General features: G+C 44.2%; 13 protein-coding genes across 13 annotated transcripts; 9 read left to right on the plus strand and 4 right to left on the minus strand.

Moving 5' to 3' along the window:
* Nucleotides 1-3,068: 3,068 nt before the first annotated feature.
* SS1G_04409 (hypothetical protein) lies at nucleotides 3,069-5,099 on the plus strand (the record flags this gene model as incomplete). Its single annotated transcript, XM_001594552.1, has 2 exons — nucleotides 3,069-3,618; nucleotides 3,847-5,099. 2 exons carry the CDS (start codon nucleotides 3,069-3,071, stop codon nucleotides 5,097-5,099), a joined length of 1,803 nt encoding a protein of 600 aa, XP_001594602.1.
* An 852-nt stretch (nucleotides 5,100-5,951) lies between these two features.
* SS1G_04410 (hypothetical protein) lies at nucleotides 5,952-7,259 on the plus strand (the record flags this gene model as incomplete). The annotated part of the gene is made up of 1 exon (XM_001594553.1): nucleotides 5,952-7,259. One exon carries the CDS (start codon nucleotides 5,952-5,954, stop codon nucleotides 7,257-7,259), a length of 1,308 nt encoding a protein of 435 aa, XP_001594603.1.
* Nucleotides 7,260-7,558: 299 nt separating this feature from the next.
* SS1G_04411 (hypothetical protein) lies at nucleotides 7,559-10,121 on the plus strand (the record flags this gene model as incomplete). The annotated part of the gene is made up of 6 exons (XM_001594554.1): nucleotides 7,559-8,023; nucleotides 8,239-8,384; nucleotides 8,584-8,663; nucleotides 9,214-9,233; nucleotides 9,644-9,667; nucleotides 9,915-10,121. 6 exons carry the CDS (start codon nucleotides 7,559-7,561, stop codon nucleotides 10,119-10,121), a joined length of 942 nt encoding a protein of 313 aa, XP_001594604.1.
* Nucleotides 10,122-10,342: 221 nt separating this feature from the next.
* SS1G_04412 (predicted protein) lies at nucleotides 10,343-10,630 on the minus strand (the record flags this gene model as incomplete). The annotated part of the gene is made up of 2 exons (XM_001594555.1): nucleotides 10,343-10,466; nucleotides 10,506-10,630. 2 exons carry the CDS (start codon nucleotides 10,628-10,630, stop codon nucleotides 10,343-10,345), a joined length of 249 nt encoding a protein of 82 aa, XP_001594605.1.
* Nucleotides 10,631-10,919: 289 nt separating this feature from the next.
* SS1G_04413 (hypothetical protein) lies at nucleotides 10,920-11,850 on the plus strand (the record flags this gene model as incomplete). Its single annotated transcript, XM_001594556.1, has 2 exons — nucleotides 10,920-11,168; nucleotides 11,221-11,850. 2 exons carry the CDS (start codon nucleotides 10,920-10,922, stop codon nucleotides 11,848-11,850), a joined length of 879 nt encoding a protein of 292 aa, XP_001594606.1.
* A 359-nt stretch (nucleotides 11,851-12,209) lies between these two features.
* Nucleotides 12,210-13,085, minus strand: SS1G_04414 (hypothetical protein; the record flags this gene model as incomplete). Its single annotated transcript, XM_001594557.1, has 3 exons — nucleotides 12,210-12,735; nucleotides 12,788-12,886; nucleotides 12,937-13,085. The coding sequence occupies 3 exons, from the start codon at nucleotides 13,083-13,085 to the stop codon at nucleotides 12,210-12,212; spliced, it is 774 nt and encodes a 257-aa protein (XP_001594607.1).
* A 1,349-nt stretch (nucleotides 13,086-14,434) lies between these two features.
* Nucleotides 14,435-15,599, plus strand: SS1G_04415 (hypothetical protein; the record flags this gene model as incomplete). Its single annotated transcript, XM_001594558.1, has 3 exons — nucleotides 14,435-14,605; nucleotides 14,652-14,735; nucleotides 14,784-15,599. The coding sequence occupies 3 exons, from the start codon at nucleotides 14,435-14,437 to the stop codon at nucleotides 15,597-15,599; spliced, it is 1,071 nt and encodes a 356-aa protein (XP_001594608.1).
* Nucleotides 15,600-15,879: 280 nt separating this feature from the next.
* SS1G_04416 (hypothetical protein) lies at nucleotides 15,880-16,416 on the minus strand (the record flags this gene model as incomplete). Its single annotated transcript, XM_001594559.1, has 2 exons — nucleotides 15,880-16,026; nucleotides 16,144-16,416. The coding sequence occupies 2 exons, from the start codon at nucleotides 16,414-16,416 to the stop codon at nucleotides 15,880-15,882; spliced, it is 420 nt and encodes a 139-aa protein (XP_001594609.1).
* Nucleotides 16,417-16,739: 323 nt separating this feature from the next.
* Nucleotides 16,740-17,177, plus strand: SS1G_04417 (hypothetical protein; the record flags this gene model as incomplete). The annotated part of the gene is made up of 3 exons (XM_001594560.1): nucleotides 16,740-16,742; nucleotides 16,796-16,962; nucleotides 17,033-17,177. The coding sequence occupies 3 exons, from the start codon at nucleotides 16,740-16,742 to the stop codon at nucleotides 17,175-17,177; spliced, it is 315 nt and encodes a 104-aa protein (XP_001594610.1).
* A 352-nt stretch (nucleotides 17,178-17,529) lies between these two features.
* Nucleotides 17,530-17,869, minus strand: SS1G_04418 (hypothetical protein; the record flags this gene model as incomplete). The annotated part of the gene is made up of 2 exons (XM_001594561.1): nucleotides 17,530-17,738; nucleotides 17,833-17,869. 2 exons carry the CDS (start codon nucleotides 17,867-17,869, stop codon nucleotides 17,530-17,532), a joined length of 246 nt encoding a protein of 81 aa, XP_001594611.1.
* A 275-nt stretch (nucleotides 17,870-18,144) lies between these two features.
* SS1G_04419 (hypothetical protein) lies at nucleotides 18,145-19,184 on the plus strand (the record flags this gene model as incomplete). The annotated part of the gene is made up of 5 exons (XM_001594562.1): nucleotides 18,145-18,178; nucleotides 18,230-18,320; nucleotides 18,456-18,517; nucleotides 18,711-18,880; nucleotides 19,089-19,184. 5 exons carry the CDS (start codon nucleotides 18,145-18,147, stop codon nucleotides 19,182-19,184), a joined length of 453 nt encoding a protein of 150 aa, XP_001594612.1.
* A 2,498-nt stretch (nucleotides 19,185-21,682) lies between these two features.
* On the plus strand, nucleotides 21,683-22,752 carry SS1G_04420 (hypothetical protein; the record flags this gene model as incomplete). The annotated part of the gene is made up of 4 exons (XM_001594563.1): nucleotides 21,683-21,836; nucleotides 22,139-22,249; nucleotides 22,309-22,436; nucleotides 22,531-22,752. The coding sequence occupies 4 exons, from the start codon at nucleotides 21,683-21,685 to the stop codon at nucleotides 22,750-22,752; spliced, it is 615 nt and encodes a 204-aa protein (XP_001594613.1).
* Nucleotides 22,753-23,637: 885 nt separating this feature from the next.
* On the plus strand, nucleotides 23,638-25,647 carry SS1G_04421 (hypothetical protein; the record flags this gene model as incomplete). Its single annotated transcript, XM_001594564.1, has 3 exons — nucleotides 23,638-24,080; nucleotides 24,176-24,213; nucleotides 24,374-25,647. The coding sequence occupies 3 exons, from the start codon at nucleotides 23,638-23,640 to the stop codon at nucleotides 25,645-25,647; spliced, it is 1,755 nt and encodes a 584-aa protein (XP_001594614.1).
* Between the last annotated feature and the right edge of the window lie 958 nt (nucleotides 25,648-26,605).

The following is a 26,605-nucleotide window of genomic DNA, read 5'->3' on the forward strand; positions in this document are numbered from 1 at the left end:
ATGCGGCGGAGAGGTTTGCCAAATCGAGGGACCAGACTTTTGCAACACTGGCGACAAAAAGGAAAAAAAAGTTGTTGGGTAGCGTTGTTGGATCATTTGCATTTGCATTTGCATTTGCATTATCACCATCACCAAGACCATGCACGAATCACACTTTAGAATCATGTCGATATCCCAAACCGGTATTTTACTGCATATGGGAGGTGTGCTTCACGATATGAATGGTCACCAACGTGTTTCGCGTCTCGCTTTGCAGCATTTGATTCGTTGGGTGGGAGTTTTGAATCATCCCAATAAGGCATGAGAGAAAAGCACATCACGGAAAGGCTGGAAGGGTTTGTTAAACAGAAGCTCTCTTGGATCACAAACTGTGTTTCCCTTTGGATTCAGATATTATGCTCGGGAATGTGATTCGCATCGCGAGTCAGAGATGTCGCATTAGATCGTAAGATGGTACATAGCTACTAGCATTGGATTGTGAATGAGACTTCTCTTTTCTCTCTTCGCTCTTCTCTTTGGTGCGGCAGGGCTGACGGGGTGAGGTACGTTAGGTACGCACTAGGTAGAGGTAAAGAAAGTAGGTGAGGTGGGCGGTGTATTTTAGATATTAATGGTCAATGTCATCAATAATGGGTATACGACTGTGGACCATTCATTCATCTGACAAACGTCGTCAGGACTCAATACTAATCAATAGGGAAAATAATATCTAGACTCTAGAGGTAGATAGGGCTGGTCCTAAACTTTGTCTATTTCTCTGTCCATCAAATTGAAATGCTCAAAATAGTCTTTCAATAAATCTATCTGTGTGTTAAGTTTTGGGATAGATTTAGAAAAATGTCTATTGAAATCCCGAGGTGATTTCTGGAATAGGTTCTAGAAATAATGTTTTAGGTTTCAAGCAATTTAGCAATTTATTAGTTTCGTTGTGTCTGTCGGTCGCAATTTCCGTCCATCACCACCATTCACCATCCACCCTCCACCCTCCACCATCACAGGTTGGAGATCCACCAACAATCATTCATGTTTTGCCTGCCACGAATCCATTGGAAAATGGTCATCGACGGCATCTACCGTAAGTCCGTAACTTGTGCTTGTACTGTTGTACTTTTGTGAACCTTGGTAGGTACAGTAGTAGTTTTAGGTTGTAGAGCTGAATGTTTATTGTGTTGGTTGGCATTAGCATTAGCATGAGCAGATGCGGTGGAAGTAACTAGGTATCCATCCATCTAATCACCTCTGAGTACCTATGTACCTAGAATTGTATTGTTGTATGCCAAACGTTATTGTACCACTTTACATACCTAGGTACTGTAGGAAACAACGCAGATAATAGCCCAATCTGAGGTAACCGTGATACAATGTTGGAATTTGAGAAAGGTAGATACTAGGTACTCTAGATACTAGATACTCATAAACCTGTAACTCCTCCTACCTTCGTGCAGGCATAATCTAGCTTCATTTTCTCCTTCAAAGCCACCAAAAGCCTCTTTTCAAAGCCAAAGACCCTGACCGTTTCTTGTACGGAGCGAGTGTTGTGTCGTATAAATTTGTTCGTATGGATAATATAATAATGCTAATAATGCTATAAATTATGATATGATGCCACTCCCACTCTACGCTCTCTACTCTAGTCAAATCATTCGGGCTTATGCATGCATGCACAATGCGCTTCGGTCGTGCACCTTTCAATCATCTCGCCGCTTTTTGCTGTTGGAACGAGAAGAGAAAGAGAAAAGGAAAGAAAATGGGATAAATCATCATCATTATCATAATAATAACAACAACAACAATAATAATGAAAGTGGCTTGATGTTCATTGAATGGCTCCTCAAGTCAATAAGTAATGACTATTGGTCATGAACTAATTAACTAGCTAACTAACTCACTCCGTAACTAACTAGCTAACCCACAGAGTTACGATGACCGCCTCTTCGTCCATGGCCTTTCAATACCTACCCAGGGAATTCAAAAACTGTCCGTACAAGGACCCTAGTATTGCGTGGATGTAGTTTGCTCTATTCCATGTCTAGTAATATATTTCCTCTGCCCTCTCTCCACTCCCACCTCACACCTGGCATAGTATTATGGTATAGTGCTACCCGAGCCACCAGAAGGAAATCCACTATGGCCGCTAATCCACACAATCCGTGTATTAGTTCAAAAAATCAAAAAAGAAAAAGTTCCCGAACAATCATCACTTTCTCAATGGGCAATAGCGTCGAACACGAAAATGCTAGGATTCCGAATCCACAACTGCACTAGATTTAGAAATTTCCATACTACTCCATCAGACTATTCGTCCATCCCAACTCAATCGCTGCCGGTTCCCCCAGACAGGGTCCTGGACGTCGACTCACCACATCCACCTATCTCACCCACTCATTGCTTTCTTGTTCCTGGCCCACCCGTTTCCCATGCCCTTTCGCCTGAGACTTGGCCTGTTGGTCGCACTGCCTATCTTACCCTCTATCACTCTCGTTGATCTTTCGAGATCTTTACTTTATTTCCAGGGTCCCCGTCACCACCTTCGTTTGTTCATCTTGTCCAGGTTTCCCTCATCGCTACCATATTCTTCTTATACCGCCTAACGGTTTCCTTTTTGTAACTCAATCTTTTGGAACATCTTCGACTTGTGCTTTTCATATTATAAGCCTTCTCGATCTTCTTCTGTACCTTCCTTTGGCATCCTGCTATTGCTCTTGCTCTGTTATCTTGAACTCAAACGGAATCCAATCCTCGATAATCTACCACACTGCACTGAACCATTAGGTCCATACCAATCCTTCCTCCGCTTGACGAGCCTATGTATAATCAGTTATTCGAACATTATTATTATTAGACAGATCTCTCTGCAGCTGTTGTCCGTCCCTCTTTACCTGCGAAGCTTTGTATTACTTGATTTAGCATCGACATCTTGACCAACGCGGTCTGCCAACACAGTACCTTTGCAAGTGTACTATAATCTGCCAGACACACCCAACTATAATCCAATCGGTATGTTGTGCTTGGATACAATGGATCCGAGGAATGCAACTGACGTTTTGCAGACCAGCCGATAACCCACCATGGACTATTACGCACAATCAATGGGACAATCCCCATTTTTCTACTACAACCCAGACCCAAAATCAGACAACCGTCAACATGGTCACTTCTCTCAACAACCAAGCCATATGCCAATGCCTATGTATCATCAGCATGCTCAATCAATGCCTTCAACACCAATGTACTCCAGACCAAACTCTTCCTCCTCGCAACCTTCGATGCAACAGAAGATCTTCAACTCTGGATACTTTGGAAACATCACACCAATGGCTTCTCCACGACCAATGTACCAAAAGCCCACCATCTTGATCCAGGACCACTCCCCAAGATTGATCTTGGACTCGGACAACGAACACGACATGTATTATTACCCTGCAACCCCACCTCTTTCAGCATCTGGAAGCGTCATGAGCAGCCCATCTAGCTGTGACATCCTACCCACTCCAGTAAACAGTGTATTTTTTGGTGCCGAGAGTTTTGAAGGCGTTAAGGAAGGATGTGAGAGTGAAGTTCAATCGGAGAATCTTGCTGGTGAATGGGCTCGTTGCGGGTCTCCACCTATGACACCAGGTATGTTATCACTGATTACTCTTTATCCCTCCCACATCCACATGGTGAAGACGGATAACGACAATGGATATCGACAATCATTGTGAATAATTGCACACAAATTGTTACTGTTAATCAACAAGAACAATTTGTTGCATTTAATTCAAAAAGAGAATTGATTTCCATGGCACGCTTTCTCATTCTCTTCTCCCCTTGAATACATGTACTGACGAGGCTACCAATTTTCAGTGTTCATCCACCCAACCTCGCTTAGCTCTCACGCTAATGAACTCCTATCTGCCACTTCTTGCCCTTCGCTTTCCCCTTCTCCTTCCCCTTATTCTCGCTCCGTCACATCTGAACAATCCGATTTCGACTTCTGTGATCCCAGAAACCTTACAGTTAATTCCTCAATTTTACCTCCTACTTCAAATCCAATCTTGAGCTCGGCCCGTGAATTCTCATCGTCAACCTTACCAACATTGTGCTCTGAGGACGACGAACACCAATACATGTTAGGGGGTAGTGACGCATTCGCCAAAATCGAAACACGTGCGACGTTCGATTTCGCAACAACCACATCCAACCACGGCCTCCCTACCTTTGACCATATTTCAGATCTCGATTCTGAAGACGAATTTGTTAATGGTCTCGTGAACTTCCCTTCTACTGACAACGTCCAATTCTTCGGTAATAAAAGACAACGAACTGTATCTGATCTCGTCTCCCCTACATCAGAGACATTCATTAGTGAAGACGATTTCGAGGACTTTGATGACCTAGAGACCGAAAGATTTGCAGTCGCGTGCCTTCCAAGCCCACCTGCTTCGGGCTCCGAAGCAGAACCCAAAAAGGAAAAGCGTACCAAGAAATCCAAGATCGTTCATTGTGACGAAGACAGCTCGGAATTTGATTCTATGGTCCGATCCCGAAAATTCACTGTCCCAATGAATAATCTATCCGGTGCTCAGCCACAAGAGACCTCTGCCGACCATCAACAAACTTCCGCCGCTCCAAGTCAATCCGGTTCTTCGGAAAGCAACAACATGATGGGCTCATCAGGATCAGACGCCGCCAACACTCATCAAGCACCAGTCAACCGTCGCGGTCGCAAACAATCTTTAACTGAGGATCCTTCCAAGACTTTCCACTGCGAACTTTGCAACAGACGTTTCCGCAGACAAGAACACTTGAAACGCCATTACAGATCCCTCCACACCCAAGAAAAGCCATTCGAATGCCATGAGTGCGGTAAGAAGTTCTCCCGCAGCGACAACTTATCTCAACACTCACGCACTCACGGCAGTGGTGCCATCGTCATGGGCGTATTGGAAGATGGCGAAGTTCCCGGCGACATGGAATCTGGCAGCGATGGGGAGCAAATAAGAGCCCTGGGCAGCGCACTCTTTGCCGCGGCCGCTGGCGCATCTGGCAGTGAAAGCAGTGGCACCGATAGCGATTCCGACAGCCAATCCCGCAAGAAGCGCAAGAGGTCGGAGTAAATACTGATGTATGAATACTTGATTGGCCGAAGTACGCCGTTTACGAATCTTACGAACACAAAAGTTACAACATCCGGCGCTCATATTCGGACCTTCACTTGTTATGTGATTTGGTCGTTAGGGATAAAGGTTACATTGACGCTGTCATGATGATTTGGGAGGGTTGCTTTGAAACACAAAAGTCACTGTCCCGTGTATGTGCTGCTATTTGCAGACACTTTTTCCACCATTCTTGTACTTTACTTTTACTTTTTTTTAACTTTGTGTATCACTTGTCAATTTAGCGTGATGATCGATAGTTAGTTGAGCAAACTTTCGAGCCGTGTATTTTGATGATGGGGATTCACTTTTCTTACATTCGTTGTAATAACTATCAGGGGAGCTGTGGATGGAAAGCGGGCGACCGTCTCTGATCTTTTGCTTTTACAATTTTCTCTTCCAAATAACTCAGGTAGCTTTTGGGTCTTGCCTTGTGCCGGCCAGAATGTTGAGATATACCAACAGACTACAAATAACACAATACAAAATACAAACATAAACATAAACATTTCTCTTCTTATGCAATTATCCAAAGTGACCTATCTAATGATTATTGTGATGACTTACTTTGAATCAAGACTCACGTTTAGTACTTGCCTGAGGCATCGATCAATCAATTCACAAGTTCTTCATTTTTGCCTAACAGAAAATTCGAATGCATCCCAATGTATAACATTTAACACAGCAAATTATCACTCTCTGAATAAATCATTCCACGTAATATACATTGCTAAACCCTCCTTCCCCTACAGATGTTGTCCTGACAAATTTCGCATCTTGCCACTCACTACCAATATAATATAACAAAAAACCATGACCGAGTCTCTAAATGTGATCGCCTTAATATCAGGTGGAAAAGACAGTTTCTTTTCAACAATCCATTGCATTCAAAATGGACATAAAGTCATCGCATTAGGAAATCTCCATCCACCTATTACGGAACCTCAATCCAAAGAAAATATTAATAGTAATATTAAGAAGGATGAAATGGATCTTAATAGCTTCATGTATCAGACGGTGGGACATACAGTGATACCGTTATATGAGCAGGCGTTGGGTATTCCGCTGTATCGACAGTCTATTGTTGGGGGTGCTGTTCAGAAGGGTGCGAGTTATGCTCATGCGGAAGTCGGGAGTTCTGGGGCTGGGAAGTTGGGACGGGGGGAGAGTCATAAGGGTGAGGATGAGGATGAGACGGAATCTCTCGTTCCCCTGTTAAAACGCATCATGCATGCACATCCGGAGGCAAATGCTCTCAGTACAGGCGCTATCCTCTCCACCTATCAACGAACGCGCGTGGAATCCGTAGCATTACGAATGGGACTAATTCCTCTATCGTTCTTGTGGCAATACCCGAGTCTTCCGCCTAGAATGCAAATTTCTCTTCTGCAGGATATGGAAATAGCGGGATTAGATGCGAGGATTATCAAGGTGGCGAGTGGTGGGCTCGATGAGAGTTTTTTGTGGGAAAATGTGGCGAGTGCGAAGGGAATGCGTAGAGTGGAGAGGGCGACGATGAGATTTAGTGTTGATGGTGATGGGGCTGTTTTGGGTGAGGGTGGAGAATTCGAGACGTTGGTTTTGGATGGGCCGGGTTGGTTGTTTAGGAAAAGGATAGAGGTTGAGACGGGAAATTCGAGGATTGTTAGGGAAGGTGGTGGTTCGGCTTGGTTACAGATTGGTGATGCGTCTTTGGTGGATAAGGAAATTGGTGAGGATGAGGAGATTTCCTGTAGAGCGCCGGAATTGCTTGATCAGAGGTCGTTGGAGATTCTGTCTGCATTGAAAAGGAACAAGGATTTTGACGACCTTTCTGAATCAAGTATGACGGACGGCGAATCACCGACATCGTCAGCTTGGGAGCTCAAATCCCCTATTTCCAACAAGGTTGAGAACAGTAACATATTACATTGGACAATTGTACCAGAAAATGGTTCTGGTTCTGGTTCATCAATATCAGAGGAAGCGGAAAATGTTGTAGAAAAGATAAGAGAGCGACTTGATCAAGCATCATTATCAACCACCTACATCGTTTCCACCATGATTATGCTACGCTCAATGGAAGACTTCACAACAATCAACCAGGTATTATCGACCCCAAATTTAATATACTACACATGAATATATCTCTAATAAATTTCCAGATTTACGGTACCCTTTTTCCCCATCCCAATCCACCATCTCGCGTAACTATCTCCTGCGGCTCCTCGATGCCCCTGAACAAATCCCTAATCATTCACCTCACACTGCATATTCCATCAGACAGCTCACCACCCCGTAAAGCTCTACACGTACAATCACGTTCCTACTGGGCGCCTGCAAATATTGGACCATACTCACAAGCCAGTTCACTCCCCTCCTCGCAATCATCCTCTCAATTTTTCACCATTGCGGGGCAAATCCCTCTAATCCCTCACACCATGCTTCTTCCCACCTCATCATTCCAAACCCAAACTCTACCATCACCTACCTTCCACATCTCTACAATTCTCTCCCTCCAACATCTCCTTCGCATCGCAGACGCCACATCCATCAAATGGTTCACCAGCGCTTGCATTTACATTCCCTCCCAGCATCCCAACGACCAATACTCTTTATCCACCCGCTCAAAAATCGCCTACCAAGCCTGGAAACATATTCATACCCTTCAAAACCCAGAATCCGATGACGACGAACCGCGCGATCTATGGGAGGAAAAATTCCGCTACTCAAACACGTCTCCTTTAGCGACCGAAACAACCTCGACTACATATCCCGATCACGCGCTCCTACAAGCGGATATTACCACCATACCGTCATTCTGGACTGCAGAGGTTGATTCCTTGCCCCGTGGAAGCGAAGTAGAATGGCATGCGCATTTGGGGATTTGTGATGGTCTTATCACTGTTCGTTTCCTTTCTTTATCTGTCGTTTACTTTCTGAGAAGTATGATAATAGCTGACGATTTTCGTTTCAGATCTTGGGCTCCGAAACACAAGGGCATTTTAATAGCTCTCTTATAACGTCAGAGATGCGCCATACCGTCCTTATGTTTCCTCATGATAGTATTCCCGAGCCTAGTGTTCTTGTAGATAATCACATTGACTATTGCCTACTCCAGTTGGTCTATGTGGATACATCGCTTGTCGATATGAGTACCCTCTTAGGTGAAGGATGGGGAGGTAAGGGGGTGATACCATGTAAGAGTTTATGGGATGGTGAGGGGAGAAGATTAAGTTCTGTGATTGTTTATTGGGGGGATGTGAGGTAGAATTTAGAGAATATTTATGATGACAAGAATGGTTTTTTTTTCGCATAGTGGATGAAGATTCAGTATCCGAATTCATGACTTGATCCGGATATCATAGCTTCTTAACCCTTGAAGTTGATAAGTTCAGAGCAGTCACATCTACCATGGAACTCCGACTTGTCCATTTCCTTGTTATTTCTAATTTGTTAGCAATAGTATCCACGGAAACTTTTGGATCCGTAAACGTACCATCAGTCGGCGTACTCCCTCTTCCAAAGGTATTGAGCTACCCGGAAGTATATCGTATTGAAGGCTCTCATCACCTTAATCGTATGACATAATATCTGTCAAATAAGCCGACGTCGTCTTTCCTGAATGTTATTTCACCACTGAAGCTACACTTAAAGCCGCGATACAGAATGACCCAATTGAAACCTCCCCAGGTAGCTGGTAACTTCGACATCTGTGACTGATGCGCTCCAATCCCGGCGGTTTGTTACATCAGTGTTGCTGGGTATCTGTGAATTTGCGTGTAAATTATCATAGATTGCTATGATCTGTGGTGTTGGCTGGTTAAGTGATAGGAGAGAGGGTATGGTTTAGCAGCCAGTTGACACCGCTTACGTCAATGTTGGCTGTGGCACTTTAGGAGAATATTCCAATTTGATCACGAGTGGTTATAAAAGTAGGGTCAATGAAGGCCATATAAAGACTGAGGAATGAAAGGAAAGTGTGAAAGTATACAGTATTGTAGATGGCTGAGGTGAAGTGGGGATGATAGGATAGGGTTGCTGAAATTAGGTTACTGTAATGTAGCTGGTTGCTAACTCATGTATGGAAACCCAGGTCAAAGTTATGAAGATGTAGTAAGTAGGAAGGATATGAACTAAGGCGATCATTTGAGCCGTACCTAGCTACGGATATAAAGAACAAAGACTGTAATTTGTTGGTGGACTCTCGCATATTGATGCATTCATAGGCGCCATCTTTACGCAAACGAATAAACATATTTGTGCATATCGTAGACAATCGCCCACCAAATGAATTCTATGCGAATTCCTGCCCAGAAATCTTTTCGGGGCAATTTTTTGTGGATGACTCTATCATCCACACACCACAGAAATGAGAATCAGAGTGCAATACGGCGAAAGCAATGAAATGAACAACAGACGTACATTTCAGATCAACTCACCTTGAAAGTTAAAGACACAGTGGAGTGCTACTCCTGCAGGCTTCCCTACCAAGACTAATAATGGAAACATGCGAATAAATATAGAGCGTGAGATGCCGAGTTTGCGAAGTAAGCGATTTGGTCTCGACGGAGGAGATGGTACAAGTAAAAGAGCCTGGTGATATGGATCAAAGCGGCAGTGGGTCCGGCGCTTACAAGAACTGCGCAATATGTATGATGAATGGCGATCTCGCTGGATCATGAAAATGGGCTTCTGCTGAAATGATGGCATGAAGACAACGAGAAAAATTGAATTTGGCTGTTATGTCTTCTCGACTTGGGAAATTTCCTGACTTCCACACAAGACAAAAAGTAGCCGAGCATGAAAGTGTTTGCCAAGATTGATGCTTTGACGATTGATAAACATCACCAAATACGGAAGTTCCTGTGGAAGTCTAGGGATATCGATGCAATCAATCACATCAACATACCTAGTATACTCCGCACTTCCGGTGGACTACCACGCGAAAGTACGAAATACATCCCGCAATGTAAACCTACTCTTTTTATCAAAGGTATCTAAGCCTAGAACTCCAGATCTGGACTAAAGTAAGAGAATATCACGAATCCTCCAAGCTTGAAGACCTTTGAATGTGAAATCTGAGTTTAGAAATTGCACGGATCCGGAATAGAAGCTGGGGATTTATCGAGCCGCGTCGAGCCGAGTTCACAGGTGTCCCTCGGAAAAGCCACCAAGCCTGAGGCACCGCGCATTACGACATGACTAAAATGAATTTCTATGTGTCATCGCGTCTTGCTCCAAACCGAACAAGCAACGCCAGCAGCAGCATCAACAAGCTTTCCTCGCACAAACTCGGCATCTCGACATCCATCACCCCATGCGCCATGGCGACACGGAGATTCTGCGCTTTCCATAGGTTACATGTGGGCTGCTGTTTCAACTCACATAATATCGTGGATATATTGTTCATCGGCCACTTCTACTAGGAGCCCTCTACCCCGGATTCCGGATCTCCAGCTCTGCTTCAGTCTTTCCCCATTTTCATGGCGCTTCGTGCAGTCGTGAATCATGTCGTGCCTTGGTGTTCTATTTTTGTGACCTATGCTCACCGGAGATGTCGAGACTTGGGATTTTTCCTTATGTCATATAGGTGGAGTGAATCATTCATTGCTTTGTTTGATATTTTTTTTTTGGTACATGACTTTTCGCGTTTTGCTTTATGCGCGTTTTCAACTTGTTTCTCGGTTTGTATTATTTTCTATGTAATATATAAATTGCAAATCTCTGGGCTTCATTTGGATCGTTTTCTTTCTGTTTTGGTCACCAGTCACCAGTGTTCATGATCAAATGTCATGAACAATGTCCGACTTAGATTTCGACATAGACAAATATCTCAACCGTTTTGTCCCTTCTCCCAGACTTTATATACTTCCCACTCCCATTTCTTGGTTCCTGGGGTATCGAAGTACGCCGAGATCTCGAACTGGTAGTCTTGTTATTTGGTTTTGGGCTTTCATTGGCGCCTTCTGCGGTATTGCAATCGTCGAAAATGTTTACCGATCTGCATACTTCAAAGAACGCGGCTCTCCGTTGGTCATCGCAAGTCTTGTATGCAACCGAAATCCACATGAGGCAGCGTTATGTCTAATTTTAATGCTAGGGCGCTGCCGCAATCCTAGAGTACAACACCATCGATTCCCCTCTTTCTCAGCCACGAAATGCGGTCCTGGGCCAACTATTCGCCTCTCTCATCGGTGTCGCCATAACAAAATTATTCCAACTCAATGCTGACTTTGAAAATCTACGATGGTTAGCTGGTGCTCTTTCGGTCGGCGTAGCTTCTGCGGTGATGGGCTTGACCAATACGATTCATCCACCGGCTGGGGCCACTGCTTTGTTAGCTTCTACGTCACCCGAAATCACGGAGATAGGATGGTATTTGATACCCTTGGTCGTGCTGGGAAGTGTTCTTCTGGTCGCTACTGCTTGTGTGGTGAACAATATTCAGAGGACTTTCCCCATCTACTGGTGGACGCCGCATTCGCTGAGCAGTCGAACCGAAGATGTTGAGAAGTCTTCCGAAAGTACCAATGGAGTGGAGGAGCCTGCCGAAGTCCAGCAGACTCACGAGGAGGAAACGATTAGGATCGACAAGCATCGCATCGTGATACCCGATTGGTTATCACTAGAGTATGAAGAGAGAGCGATATTAGAAGTGATGCAGACCAGGCTAAAACGAGGTTTAAAAAATTCAAGGACGGGAGGAAGTGATCGGACATTGGTTAGATAAGGCTATATAATATTGAATATAGAGGTCATTCGACACAATGTATAGTTTGGGTTGCTCTAAGGTAAGCTCTTTGAGTATCAGTGATAGCTATCCTCTTCTGCATTCTGTTATATATGCAGTGATATTATGAGCTAGTTCATAAATTTGCACATCACCTACTACCCTACTGATGTAGCAAATTATTCTCTCACCAATTTGCCTCAGGAATTGCCGATGTGCAACAAAATTTGGCGTTCATCCCCACATCCCGCATGATGGACCGAAAACATGTTGCAGCTCCGCAGTCCTCGGCCCTTAGGCTTCAAGGCATCTCAACTTGCCGGATACCCGACGTCTTCTCCGACTTGATCAAACCGTATTCATTCAATAGCTGGAATATACGCCACAAGGGCCTTGCTTGCTCCCTCCATGCAATATTGCACAAGTTCAGCTTTCTTTCCTTCCGGTAACAATGCAGTAATTTGTCTGAGATCGCTGGTTCGTGGAAGATATAACGCCATATCCATCGTTTTGCATGCCTCGTGAATATGTTGCACAGAATATGGTTGCATAGTACTTAGATCGAATATATTTTCAGTGGTATAGCCCGGTCCTCCCCAGGGCGGAGATGCGAAAATAACAGTTTCTGAAGGATTGATAGAAGAAGCGTGGGTCTTGAGGTATTCGAAACAGTCACCGTTAACCCAATTTATGTTTGTGGCACCGTAAATGTAGGCATTGTTTTCAGCGCAGGCGATAACCGACGGATCTTTCTCAATGGCTATGATATGGGCCCAACGATTGGAGAGAGCGAACGCAATCGAGTTGCCACCAGCCCCAGCGAACAGATCGATAATGGTTGTTTTTGTTGGTGACGTAGAAGAGGCATAGTCCTGGGCGATCTGACTGTGGACAATTAGTGATAAATAAACAGATTCGAGTGTAGTTGGAAACCTACGTAGCTACTGGTTCAGGAGTAACGCCGAACCAAGCATCATCTGTCATAAAAATACCGTAGTCATATAGTGAAAACACGCTATAACGCTGCTGCCAGTATCTAGAAAAATGTCAGTGATATGAATGAAAATACCACAGAATGTGACTTACTTATGTAAATCCCAAGGTACTTCTTTCAAGGAGGTATAATGTGTGCACTTATCGTCTAGTTGAAATTGCGCAACATCACCATCTTCTTGGCTCTCTTCGTAATCTACCGTGGCTGGGTGTCCATGCGGAGTGCTGCCGTTGACAACCATCTTGAAAAATTATCAGGGCTAAGACCAAGTTCTTGATGCAATCCTCCTTGTAGACTTTTGTTGATAGAGCTGCTGTTAGATCAATATTCCTTGAGTTGAAGTGTGTGTGCTGAAATGTGTACTCACTAGAACTCTCGAGCTTTTGAACAACGCCTTCACAATCGCAAGGTTCGCCTGCTTTTTACTGCTTTGACGCTGAATTGCTTCCAAAATCGCACGCAGATGACGGACTAGCTTTTGGTCAGACAAAGGAGAGTAAATCCAATTTTTGGGCACAGAAGCGTAAGTCACGATTTTACTCTGACGAGAAAGAAGTTTCGAAATTGGTGATTTGACAGTATTTGATTGAACGGCCCCCTCCCGTGGAATAGGGTCCGAGTTCTTGCTTGATATAAGACGTGAATCCAGGCACTTGCGATTCGAACCTCTTGACTCTGGTACGTCGTCTGGCCGAGTTCTACTGAGGGATGGAGTTCTAGGTCGAGGGACGTGTTTGATTTCTTGGAAAGCACGGCCTGATCGAAGAAATCTCGAACCAGATTTCGTAGCAGAGGGGTCTGTTAACGAAGGTGATGATATTAGTTCCTCTTTACGACCAAACTCAGAAGGTACCACCTTGCTCAACAGGACAACAGCTGATGTTTCTCTGATAATAACCTGGGTAATCACCTTAAGTCGCTGTTCAGAATTCGACCTGCCAACTGATGCCAAGGGGCGAGGCAATGTAGGAATTGCAGGTGCAAGCAGTAGAGTTTCTAAAGATCGTCGTTTCTCCTCTTTCTGTTGCCTTGTCCGTACACAAGGGGAGAGAGTACTTTGAGACGAGTTAAGATTCGGTCGATCGCGTCCAGCCGACACGAGTAGATCTTGTATTTCTTTTTCCAAAAATGAATTTCTTTTAACATTCATATGAAATTCTTCCTTCTCCACAGCAAGATCCTTCAGTCACAGCCTTGCTGAACTAAGTGTGTAGAGCGTGGAGAATAAGTACGCGAGTAACTCAGGTAACTCTGGTACAATCTAAGGAAAAGTCAGTGATGTGACTAGAATCCCGTTTGACAATTCAGATTGAAAAATAACATACATCCTGAGAATACCACACCAATTCATCCCCTATTTTATGGGGTGAAGGGTGGAAGGCTCAAGAGGACAAAGTGAGAAAATTGTGATGACAGCCTTCCACATGCAAATAAACAAGTGATGACTTGAAGCTTGGGCCACATGGGTCCATAGCAGCAAGGCTGATGAAAGCAAGGGTCGCACCTAGAGAACAACACGTCTCAAATGAGTTGACAAAATATTCTCAGAGCTTCAACGAATGACACTGTAAGGACTTTTCGTCAATTAACATGTTTAACGCTCTTAATCGGTTTATTTCCCGATTGGATTCGGACTCTCCCGTACACCAAAACCGGGACAATCATAGCGCATTCGGATTCCAAGTCCTCAGAAACAAGACTCCAGAACTAGCTGTCGAACCCTGGTTTGATTTTATTGTAGGAATCAATGGACGAATGATTGTGAGTTCTCTATTTGAATACTATTGACATAGCTAACTAGTTTCAGGATGATTCTGATGCAAATCTCTTTGCACAAGAAGTACGGAATTGTGCTGGAAGTACAGTAACTCTCGGTCTGTGGAGCGCAAAGGTATTCCCTCCCCTCTAGCTCGTTCGTTCGAGCAACTAACATATCCAGGGCCAACGCACACGAACTATTCATATCCCAGTACCTTCCGATACTCCATCTCTAGGCTTGACCCTTCAATGGACTTCCCTCTCTACCGTTTCGAATATATGGCATATTTTAGATGTACCTGCCAACTCTCCAGCCGATCTCGCGGGACTTCTTCCTTACAGTGACTATATTCTCGGCACACCCGAAGGAGTTTTACACGGAGAGAGTGGCTTGGGTGAACTGGTTGAGGATCACATCGGACGACCATTACGACTTTATGTTTATAATAATGAATACAACGTTACAAGGGAGATTACTATACATCCAAGCAGAGACTGGGGTGGAGATGGGGCGCTAGGTTGTACTTTGGGGTATGGAGCATTGCATAGATTGCCAGCCCCACTAAGTGAGCCCGTCGCTGGACCAGGAGAAACACTGTTTGAAGGAGAGAGCGCGAGGTTTTCAAATGAGGAACATCGGGAGAAAATGGGAAGTGAAGGTGCCTCAAGTCAGCTCTTTGTGCCAGCTGCTGTGGCAGAAGAACCAGGTGAATTCTTGGTGCCGGCTCAACTTGCGGCCCCTGCATCCACGACACCGGCAAGGAAGAAAGAGAAGAAACATGCGCACAATCCGAATAATTTCATGGATGACTATTTTATGGAAGGAGAGAAAAAGAGTAGAGAACTAGATCATGCGCCGAGCACGAAGACTGGTGGTGTGCCTCCACCTCCTAAGGCAGGAGGACCCCCAAGAGCCGGAACGCCCAAAGTAGCAAGCCCTAAGCCCAGTCCAGTACCGGCAGAGACGAAAGATCCGTATGATAGTGGTGTTGATTAACTGTTCGAGATACTTCTAAATTTATAGCCAGTATTTCACGCTCAACATGCGAATGTTACATGAATAACACCGTTATAGCTCATAAAATGGGAATATATAAACTCCTGCTTTTGGTAATCCTACAGCCTCCACAAAGTCTGTCCTCTCATCTTCAATCGCATCCCCCTTACCTAATATGTACACATCTAGTTGATGAAGTTGACACAAAAGAAATGTAGAATCAAACTTCCAAATACGTAATCTGCAAAAGCCCTATGTATGTTGTTAGCAGCTCTCCAATTTACCACTGAATGAGAACTATGTACCTCTCTGGAGACACCGAGTTAAATTCTGCCTTGTTCTCCTCATTCGTCTGTATGCGTAATGAAGCCGTCAAAACAAATTGTCCTACAGTTGCCGAGAATCCAGAAAGAAAAGCGTTAAATGGCTATTGTGATTGGTATGTTAGCACAAGTCTCCCTTCTTTATACCACATAATTGCTGCTGCTTGCTTCCCATATGTTTCCTCTATACCCGTATATCCAAAGTACAAAATATGACCTACGTAATTGCCAGCCAAAATACAGTAGACAAATTGTAGAACCCCCACTACGACCAAAAATGACATGAACACATCAATTAACTTTGTTCTCTGTGGTGTTTTATCGAGGTAATTCTGCCAGATACCAATGGCCACTTGCTGTGGCGATTGATTTTGCGAAGAGGATCTGGAGGGTATCTTAACAGGTGTGGAGGAGGGTATTGTAGTTGTAGTCGGGATTTGTGTAGTGGGTGGTGCGACGGGAGCAGCAGCGGCGGCGTTCTTTTTGGGCGCCATTTTTAATGGTCGAGAGTAGTTTGTGTGGGAGGAAAGAACGTGAGATTCGTGATGTAATTGGAAACGTGCGATGGTTGTGATTGTGAATTTGTAAATTTTGGCTCAAGAGCTCGAAGGCCACGAAGCTTGTTGCGATTACTATGGAGATGTGGTCTAGCGTTTACAGGGGTTTTCTGCATGGGGGAAGAACCGAGGGGTATAGCTTCCGTCATTCAATCTAGCTTTATAATGAAGAAGAGGATATCACGGAACTACCAAGAAATATCGAAACACGAAACTTTTCATCAACTAATCTAAATCTAATTCAATTGCGAACCGCAAATATGGTGGGTTATAGATATGCTATACTAATGATCTTCATTACGCTAACAGAGCCTAGGGAATTGAACTACCAGCTTATATTCTTGGCGCACTCACTGCGGGTGGTGGAACGATGGGTTATGTCAGGACTGGAAGTGTCCCATCTGTCGCCGCAGGTCTCACTGTTGGATCCTTGTACCTCTTGGGCGGTTATCGTATTCAGAACCGCCAATCTTATGGTGTTGAGTATGTCTTTTGATCCGTCCTCTATACCTCATCATCTACCCTGTTCCGAAGCTTATGTTGCTTTCTACAGACTCGCTCTACTCGCATCTATCGTTCTCGCAGGCTCCTCTATCCCAAGAGCAATTCGCACCCAAAAGCCACTGCCGGCTGGGTTGAGTCTTCTCGCCATATACGGACTCTTCACCTTCGGCAATGCATTCAGAGCGCAAAAGTAACAATAGATCTAACTGGGAGTGCACCAAGATCTATCGAGTGTGGGTAATATTTTTAAGTGGAATAATAAGAATCTTTTCAAGCTTCACTGTAGATTCATTATAATGATTGAGTGGAGTTGAGACCCGCGGAGTAAAAGCACTAAACAAGGCTCCTACTCTATGTGCTACACGCCTCTCTCCTGTCAAATCAACTCATTGTATCCCTATGGTATACGATCTCAGGATGCAATGTCAATAAAATTCGACATGCAATGATGTCCGAACGCCCCGCCATCGTAAATCAACGCCGCTTCACCAAATACCAGTCCGATCCAGTCCTTTAAACATATCTGCGCAGTCTGATTTGTGTATATTATGATGCCTCATCTATCTCTGCCCATTTCGCTTTGATTTTCTCGTTCTTGACTTTGGCAGCTTCCCGATTTGCCGCCGTTCGTGCTAGCCGTTGTGCCCTTAGACACTTGTTGACTGCTGTCTTTTTATCGTTGCACATTCCCATACACTTCCATAGGAATCCTCGAGCATGGCATTCATCCAAGGCTGCCATGACTTCCTCGCACGCTATTGAACGTTAGAGATCGTCAAAAATGATGAGATGAGCTCTTCCAAAATGCATGTGTGAAGTTCGCAGGAGAGTAAGAGGTTGAAATAATACCTGCGGAATTGTCTTTGGTCCATAAATGGTGATGCATTTTGTAATTGTTTCTCGGATGTGATATTCCAGATCAATGTTTGTACTGGACAATGATTAATAGCATCTAAAATTGTTCGAGAAGCACTTCGGAAATTCACAAGTCATATTTCTGAATGACGGTGGAAAGCGGCAGAATCAATTTTAGTGTAGGCCCCGCGCTCATCATTTCAGAATGACATATTATTTAGTTACTTCCTCAAACCTCCTTAAACTCTTTTGAAATCCTAAGGAACAATACACACATTGATATCTTGAAATCGTATTCTGCGAAGAATGGCGCAGCAAATCACGGCCCGCAAGCAGCAAGGTACAAAAACCCTATTACATATCGGAACCATCAAAACTAACTGTTCACAAGAGCTTCAAAACCAGTACACAAGCTACAAAAATGGTCTGCAGCAAATAGCCTCAAAAATTGGTGACGTAGAGACAGAAGCAGAGGAGCACAAGTGAGTTCCAGATTTGTTTTTCACTCCTCACAGGGAGGCATCGCTTCCCCAGGCTTGGGGTATCATGAATGCACATTTAGCAACTCAAAATCTCACCGCTTGAAAGCCTCATGCTCACCGCCATTATTCCAATAGACTTGTTCTCGAAACGCTTGAACCTCTTCCTGGCGACCGAAAGTGCTTTCGAATGATAAATGGTGTGTTGGTTGAGCGGACTGTAAAAGATGTGGTGCCGGCTCTGAAGACAAACTCTGAAGGTCTACGGAAAGTCCTGGAGGATTTGGTCAAGCAATACAACAGCAAACAATCTGAGATGGAGAAATGGAAGGTACTGAAGCATCAATTCCCTGGGTTGGTAGAAATCACCTGCTGACGAGTGTCGTTACACAGAAGAAGAACAACATTCAGGTCGTGCAGCAGTGATAGCGTCGGCACTTGTCACATATTTTGGAGTATCGGCGTTGCATCAACAACAAAGATGGGTGAAATCTACTTTGGCTTGTAAGGCGGTCAATAAGGAGGCAAGGACTTGCCGGGCCATTCTTCTGCATAATGGGGAAGTAAATTTGACATACGCGGGAAAGCATTCATGCCCAAGATCTCGACTTGTCAGAAACTGAGTTACCCTGAAGGCTGTGATATTCTTATGTGCATCATGAGAGCTCTGTACGACGTCATAGTAACATTGGATTGCTCGTAAATCGGTGGATAAATGAGAACATCTAGACCCGATATATTCAGATTACTGATTGTTTTGATGCGCTGTAGAACAACCACTCAAGTGAGGCTCCTGCGGCTGAGCCTGAGTCCTGGAATTTCATGGCGGCTCGCGCCTCAGCACCCAACGAGAACGCCTCGAGTTGACGTCCTTGATGCCCAATCAAAAAGGGCTGCCAGAAATGAGAGGACCCGATGTGTCCACCTTTTTGGCTAAGTTCGCATGAGAAGCGCGGTGTGTTGTTCAATCACCGTCAGGCTGACCAGAACCCTGCATCTGCAGAATGATGTCCGCTGTGGGGTGTGAAGCAGGATGGATATGGTTCGTTTCGTATGTATGAATGGATGACGAACATAATACTTCTGCAAAGAGACGGATTTGATGTCTATTTTCAGAAATACGACAATGACAGCTACCTTCGCGATATACTCATCTCCAGGCAACTCCTTACGCGTCCTGCTATTCAAATCTTCCCTCTGAAAACTTGAGTTGTGTTTTGATTGTGGAGCACTCCCATGTGGCCTTCTCCTGTTGTGTACACGTTCAATCATACCTGTTTCATCAACGTCGATGAAAACACTTTGAAGCAAAGCAAGGGAATAAGTTCAAGACATTCACAAGGACCTACGTAGATGCCTTCGCTATCATCCCCATCGCCTTACCCATGGACTTTACCCACGTCTTGGATGTTATACCACGTAATACCGAGCTCTGAGACTCACAGCGAGAGTAGAGTGGGAATATTTGGTGATATCAATGCACATACAGTACAGCTCGTGGGATGGCACATCAATTCACTAGAAAGAGCGATGCGAGGGAGAAACAAACAAGGCTTCATCGGTTGAGCGAAGATAGGATGTGATGAAAGGTGCAGCTGATAGGCTGCATATAACTTGAATAGTATTGGTCGGCTGAGTGAATAGTAATGCTATTGCATATGGGATAATAATAAACTATTGGAGGGGGGAGAGCACGAAGGTCTGCCATAATTACTTCACTCCCGAATCAATGCAGTTGAAATTCCAATTCATTTGAAATGAAAGTGACCAATAGTAAAATTAATTGGAACTTGATTTATTCATTGGAAGATGAACATTAAAGCCATGGAAGCCGAATTATCCATTCACGTACCTTACCGTATTCCGAGAAAATCTCCAAGACGATCCCATCAAGCCTTGCTTCTTGTACCTGACGTCTGGATGCTCGGTCGGCCTTCACCCGCCACCATTCATGGCACGAAGCAAAAATTAACCGGCATGGAAGGGAATCTTTGCGCGTTCATATATAGACATTTTTTGTGATTGTAAATTGATGGCTAGCATAGCACATTTATTAATGTCAGTCAGAAGAAGATGAGCAGTGGTGTATCCCCGCATTGTAAAGTCGACATACTAGGTACCTACGCACCCACCAATCTGTTTGGCTAGGTAGATAGTAGATACAGCTTTGATATCAATGGTGTCACTAATTCCCCTCCAAACTGCATTGCACCACCTCTAAGGTAAGGTAGGTAGGTAGTTACCTTATTTACATACCTACAGCCTGACTGCCTGCTTTATTGATGTAGGATACTACTACACATGGTGTTTTCGTTCCTATTGCATATTTCCCAGCATCTATCAAATCAAATGTTGGTAATGTAACAGTAATAAGTCTTGCTACAATTCTATAGTTCTACTCTACCTGATTCTAGCAGAGGGTTAACAGATCTAATAGTTATTGCATTTTAGCTTGATTTTGATTTTGATTTTGCCCTTTGAAATGTAAGAATTTTACAAGCTGTGCTGTCCCCCAGGTATACTCCGCATTCTTGCTCACTCACTATTCCTACATACTACCTTTATCCCGCCACCCTTGGTTTTGTTTGGTGATGGATTCACCTAAGTACGGGTTACGGCCCTTCAGGAAGAAGCTCGGAGCTAGCTGTCCCTAGAATTCATAGCTCCCGCTATCTACCTTAAAAGGTAAACAACTTATTATTATTTTTCAATTATTTTACCATCATAACCAAAATAAAGCTGCCCAAAGGCTCAAGCTTCCATCCTACAACACCACATCCAACATCCTACAACTTATCCTACCATACCTACTCACATACAATCAATCAACTTCTCTTGTCATTCATCCAGTCAACCCCACGTTTCTGCCTTTTACATGCACGCGCATTATTTTATTTATTGTCTTGCAGATTCATAATCATAGAAACACAAGGCGCATTCGTGCAGGAAGTCTTTGAATATCTCCGACTCGAACTAAAGTGGGTAAGCCTTCTTTACAATTCACACCAATTTCTCAACCCACCCTTCTATCCCCGAAATTTTTGTAAACCCTCTGACGCGATTTATGCAGTAGGATACCTGCAGCCCAGCCCAGAAAGTGATACACTTTTCAAGAGACCCTAGTTTCATACGGAGGCGCACACCCCATCTAGTCGCGTCTTTTCGGCAACATCCAGCTAGGTAGAGTAAGCACATTGGGAAAAGAAGGCTGTCTGCTCGAGGATCGACGCAAGTCAACACGCAGATACGCATAACTGCGAGATCGCAAGGCTTTACGACGTGTCCTACACATCATACGGCCGACGTGGCAACCAAGGAATTTTGAGGAAGCGGCTATCCGACACCTGCACCTACCCAAATACATCATGTCCAATTCCCCTCCAAAGGAAACGGACGTTGAACAAGGAGTCTCGCCAGATGACACGGATGCACAAATGAATGAACATACGGATCCACACGCTCCTGGAGGCTATGAGTTCGAGGTCAAAGAACAAGATAGATGGCTCCCTATAGCAAATGGTTAGTTAATGATTTTTTTTTTGTCATTCATCTTCCTAGAATTGAGCTTGTGTGATTTCCTATATCGAAGTTATTTGTGACTGGTATCGCTTCGTCGATCACACCAATTACACGCGCATGTCCTCGCCATTGGACCAGTCAAGAGCTTGGGGCACAAACGCTTCAATCTAGCGGTGCCACTGTGGTCATACATCCTATCATGTCCCACACTTCTTCTCAATCACCGGAGACGCGCGGCGCCTCTAAGGGAGAAAAATATGATCTTGGTCATTCAGAAGCTAATATTCGTAACTTTGCGCCAGTTGCCCGTATCATGAAGACGGCTCTACCTGAAAACGCAAAGATTGCAAAGGAGGCCAAAGAGTGCATGCAAGAATGTGTCAGCGAGTTCATCTCATTCATCACAAGCGAAGGTATGTCTCGGTCCGAGATTCAAGACAAATCGTGTACAGTCCTAATTATCCTATCATAGCCTCTGAGAAATGTCATCAAGAGAAGCGCAAGACCGTCAATGGAGAAGATATTCTCTTTGCCATGACGTCTTTGGGTTTCGAGAATTATGCTGAGGCGCTCAAGATCTATTTATCAAAATATCGAGAAGTGAGTTATGTCACTCATTCAAACATCCTTTAGCATCGACCTATGATCTATGCTTACTCGGCCCCCGATGTACAAGACTAATGCAAAGTTCTAGCAACAATCAACTCGTGGAGACAACCAAAACAGACCTGGTAGCTCCGGCTTTGGACCTGCTGCTGGAGCAGCTTCCGCAAATGCAACTTCAGCAACTTTTTCGGGTGGAGCAGAGGGCGCCAACAATGTCCTCACTGGCCAACAGGTAGAAACCGAACACGATAACAGTGCTTACGTATATGGAGGCGGCCACAATGGTGCTGCTGGTGGAGAAGGCTACTAGGTGTTTTATTCAGGATTCAAATTGACTATTTCGGATGAGCGAGGACTTCCAAGGGGCGAAAGAAATCCATAGGGAATTACATTTCGAGAGTGTATCAACTATATGTAAAGGTGTTGGGAAGGGAGGGACTGGGCGGGTGCTACACGGGCCACTTTTGATATATCCAGATCGCTTAGCTTGTACATGAAGGGATAGGGTCAAAAGTAATGGGGTGTTTTTTGATGCTTTATTAGATTTGTTGGCTCTTGAGAGTAAGACCCATAACCTCAGCGGTTCGGTCTCAGAGTAGCTCAGAGATGGTCGGGATGACATTGAGCAGTATGGATAGCATGAGATGTAGGTTAAACAGCCGCGCATCAGATTGCCAGAATAATATCACATATCTTATGGCTTGTATATCAGGTTAAAAAAAAGGAATATGATACATCAACACTTACTGCCTTGAATGTTTGAAGCACTTTGGAATCCTCCATTTCATTATTTACAAGCTTGAACCATGTGATGTTCAGTGCCCAAATGTTGCCGAATATCGCAAATTGGTTGCACTGCTAATGTATGTACTAAGCAAACCGCTCCGAACCTATGATATTGATGATAAGCAGTGGCTAGCGGAGGAGGGGCAAAACCTGGGGTAATCATGTGACTTGGATCTAAAATAATTTTACCTGGGAAAAGCACACGAGCGAAAACCTCCATTACCAACCGCAGCCTTACTCCGACACAACGATAGTTCTTAGCACAGCGCATTTATTTCTCCCTTAATTATTAATGAACTCACTGTTATTTTATTTCTCCTTGCAAATTCTTGCAATATGGGTGTCTCTTACCTCGGTCGATCGCTCAACACCTGCCACCGCAGGCAGCAAACCACTCTTAAAGACTACAATGTCAGGCACGATCAGAAAAGCTCAAGATGCAGATCTAGACGACGATCTAGAAGTACCGAACCCGAAACGAGCGAGAGTATCTTTCAATCCCAAGGTCGAGGAAAAGGTATTAGAGGAATATGTCCCGAAAGGTACAAGCTTAGAAAGCGTCAGAGCGGAAGTCAAACGCGCAATAGAGGCACACGGTAAAGGTGACAGCGAGAGGTACGATAGCATTAAAGAAGTGTTCGCACAAAGTGAAGGTGATGAGAGAGATGATACTGGCGCAAATGATGAGGTCAAAACATATCTACTAGCCCTCACTAGTTATGCATCACTATTGAATAAGGACTGCAATGGCTTAGTTAAGGCTATATTGAAGTGTGACTGGATGGGCAGAGACGAGGGTTTCGTGAAGCTGTATGCTCAATTCCTCGGAAACTTAGTTAGTGCACAAGGAGCGTATGTCGGCTTGGTGCTTGGAATGCTTATTGATAACTTCATTGGAGGCAAATTACCCATCACCAGTATCCCAGGCTCTGCTAACAAGAATATAGTGCGATTATCGAGCGGGCGTCTTCCTGGCTGCCCAGATGTTAGTCGCGATACGCTTTCATCAAGAGTCCACTTTGCATTGAAATACCTTCTTCGATTGATCCCCTCCGCCAGCGCTACACTCTCGCCCATTCTTTCGGCTAAATTTCCTTTTGCTGATGAATCAAAGAGGGTGCATGTTACATACATTAATAATCTAGTACGCCTTCTCGAGTATGCTCCCGAGTTAAAGTCAGATGTTTTCGCTCTCATAACGGACAGGCTGGTCAAGATTGATGTGCAGATGCAAGTCGACCTAGACGATGTGGATGATGAGGTTGCAGGTGCTATTGTTCAAGCTCTCGCCATGAATCCTAAACAGGGAGAAGATGATGATGAAGACGCAGAAGATTCAGATGACAGCGATGCCGAATCGGTCAACAGTGATGATGCAACGGGAGATCAGGCAAAACGAGCCAAAGAAATTCAAGGAAGCGTTGAGAAGATGGATGCGATACTGGATCGCTTATTTGCTATCTACGATCCTTATTTCACAGATCCAAATAGCATAGAAGCCGCAAATATGTTTGAGACTTTACTAGGACATTTCGCGAATATCATTCTACCTACATATAGATCTCGACACACACAATTCCTACTCTTCCATTTTGCTCAAAAGTCGGAACATCTAATTGATCAATTCGCCGGAACCTGCGTGCAATTGGCATTTCAACCTGGCAGACCTGCCGTCCTTCGGCAATCTTCCGCTGCTTATCTTGCCAGTTTTGTAGCGCGAGGTGCACACGTCGAACCTCAAGTGGTTCGGACCGTTTTCGAGCTCATCGGGAGCAATCTGGATCACATCCGCACGGAAAACGAACTCAACTGTCGGGGACCTGATCTCAAGAAATACGGCACTTTCTATGCCATGACACAAGCTCTGCTTTATATCTTTTGTTTCCGCTGGCGAGATCTCATCGACTCTTCCGAGGTTTTTGACGACGAAGACCCTGCAGCATTCATTGGACAAGATCTTGTTTGGACGGCAGGTATCAAAGAGACTCTTTCCCGTGCTATCTACTCCAAACTTAATCCTCTTAAAATCTGTTCCCCACCCATCGTTTCCGAATTCGCCAAAATTGCACATCATCTACGTTTTATGTACGTATATTCTTTGCTAGAGACCAACAAACGTATTCGTTTAAGTCAATTTTCAAGTGCAGTCGGAAATGGTGCATTACGGGACTCTGGAAATGGCGCAAGCAATGATAGCTGGCATCAATTGGATGCCTACTTTCCTTTTGACCCATATCAATTACCCGTTTCAAAAAAGTGGATTGAAAACGACTATGTGCAATGGCAAGGTATTCCAGGACTCAACAAGGATGAAAGTGATGATGGTAGCAGTGGGGATGAAGACGACGAGGAAGAGGATGAGAATGAGAATGCGCTTGAAGACGATGACACGGCAACTGACGAAGAAGCGGAAGATTGAAATTCACCATGGAGTCCGATGTTATGTCATTTTTCAAAGCAAGGAGTTTTGACTACCATTTATACTATCGGAGTTCTATCTTTTGGGATTTTCGGGTGCACATATGACTCTTTCAGCGAAGGTGCAGGAGGAAAATGGTCAACACAAGCGGGCGTTTCATTATTGCGTTGGGAAAAGTCTGGCGCTGGCATCACTGGCGTTCGATACTTGATTTTGGAAATTCCCACGAACGGGATGAATCATGGGGCTCTTTTACATTGGGGGGCCGGGGGTGGATCAGCGAACACATGGGGTGATCAGTCAGTGGTGCACGAAGCTTGCGCAGTAGACTTGTTTGTCATTCGATTCTGCCTCAGAAATTGTGATATAGCACATATAGACCCTGCTAATTGTGGGCAGCACACACATCAGGTTGGTATCTGATCAGCTTCATGCAAGAAATAAACAGCCCAGGAAGAGCCAAAAATAAAAGTACCTTAGAAACGAACATGCTCGTCTTGTTACCTACGTAATTTGAGTTATTTGACAAAACCATTCATCCCCTTTGTCTTTTTTTCACTTGAAATTAGAATTGGAAAATGAAGATGAAGATTGGCTTATCTTCCTTTTGCCATTTTTGAATACGTGTAATTGTAGCATGTATCTATCTTGTATTATGTATTTGTATAAAACGCTTCTTGTGGCTGGATAATTTTGAAAATCGATTTTGTGGATTGTAAAATAGATAGTATTATGTTATGGTCTTTACAGGGATGGAGATGAGGTGAAGAGGGAGAGGGAGAGGGAGAGGGAGATAAGTAGTTTGGATTTGGGTTTGGAGATTTTAATTGGGAGATCTAGTTTGGATTTTTTGTGGAGGGTGTAGAGTTTGTGGGAGTGTAGAACGTAGGGCAGTATGTATGAACTTGTTGAAGATTCGCACATGGTATAGTAGATTAAAATGGGGTAATGGATATTG

Source organism: Sclerotinia sclerotiorum, genomic scaffold (assembly GCF_000146945.2).
Source record: "Sclerotinia sclerotiorum 1980 UF-70 scaffold_5 genomic scaffold, whole genome shotgun sequence".
Classification (NCBI taxonomy): domain Eukaryota; kingdom Fungi; phylum Ascomycota; class Leotiomycetes; order Helotiales; family Sclerotiniaceae; genus Sclerotinia; species Sclerotinia sclerotiorum.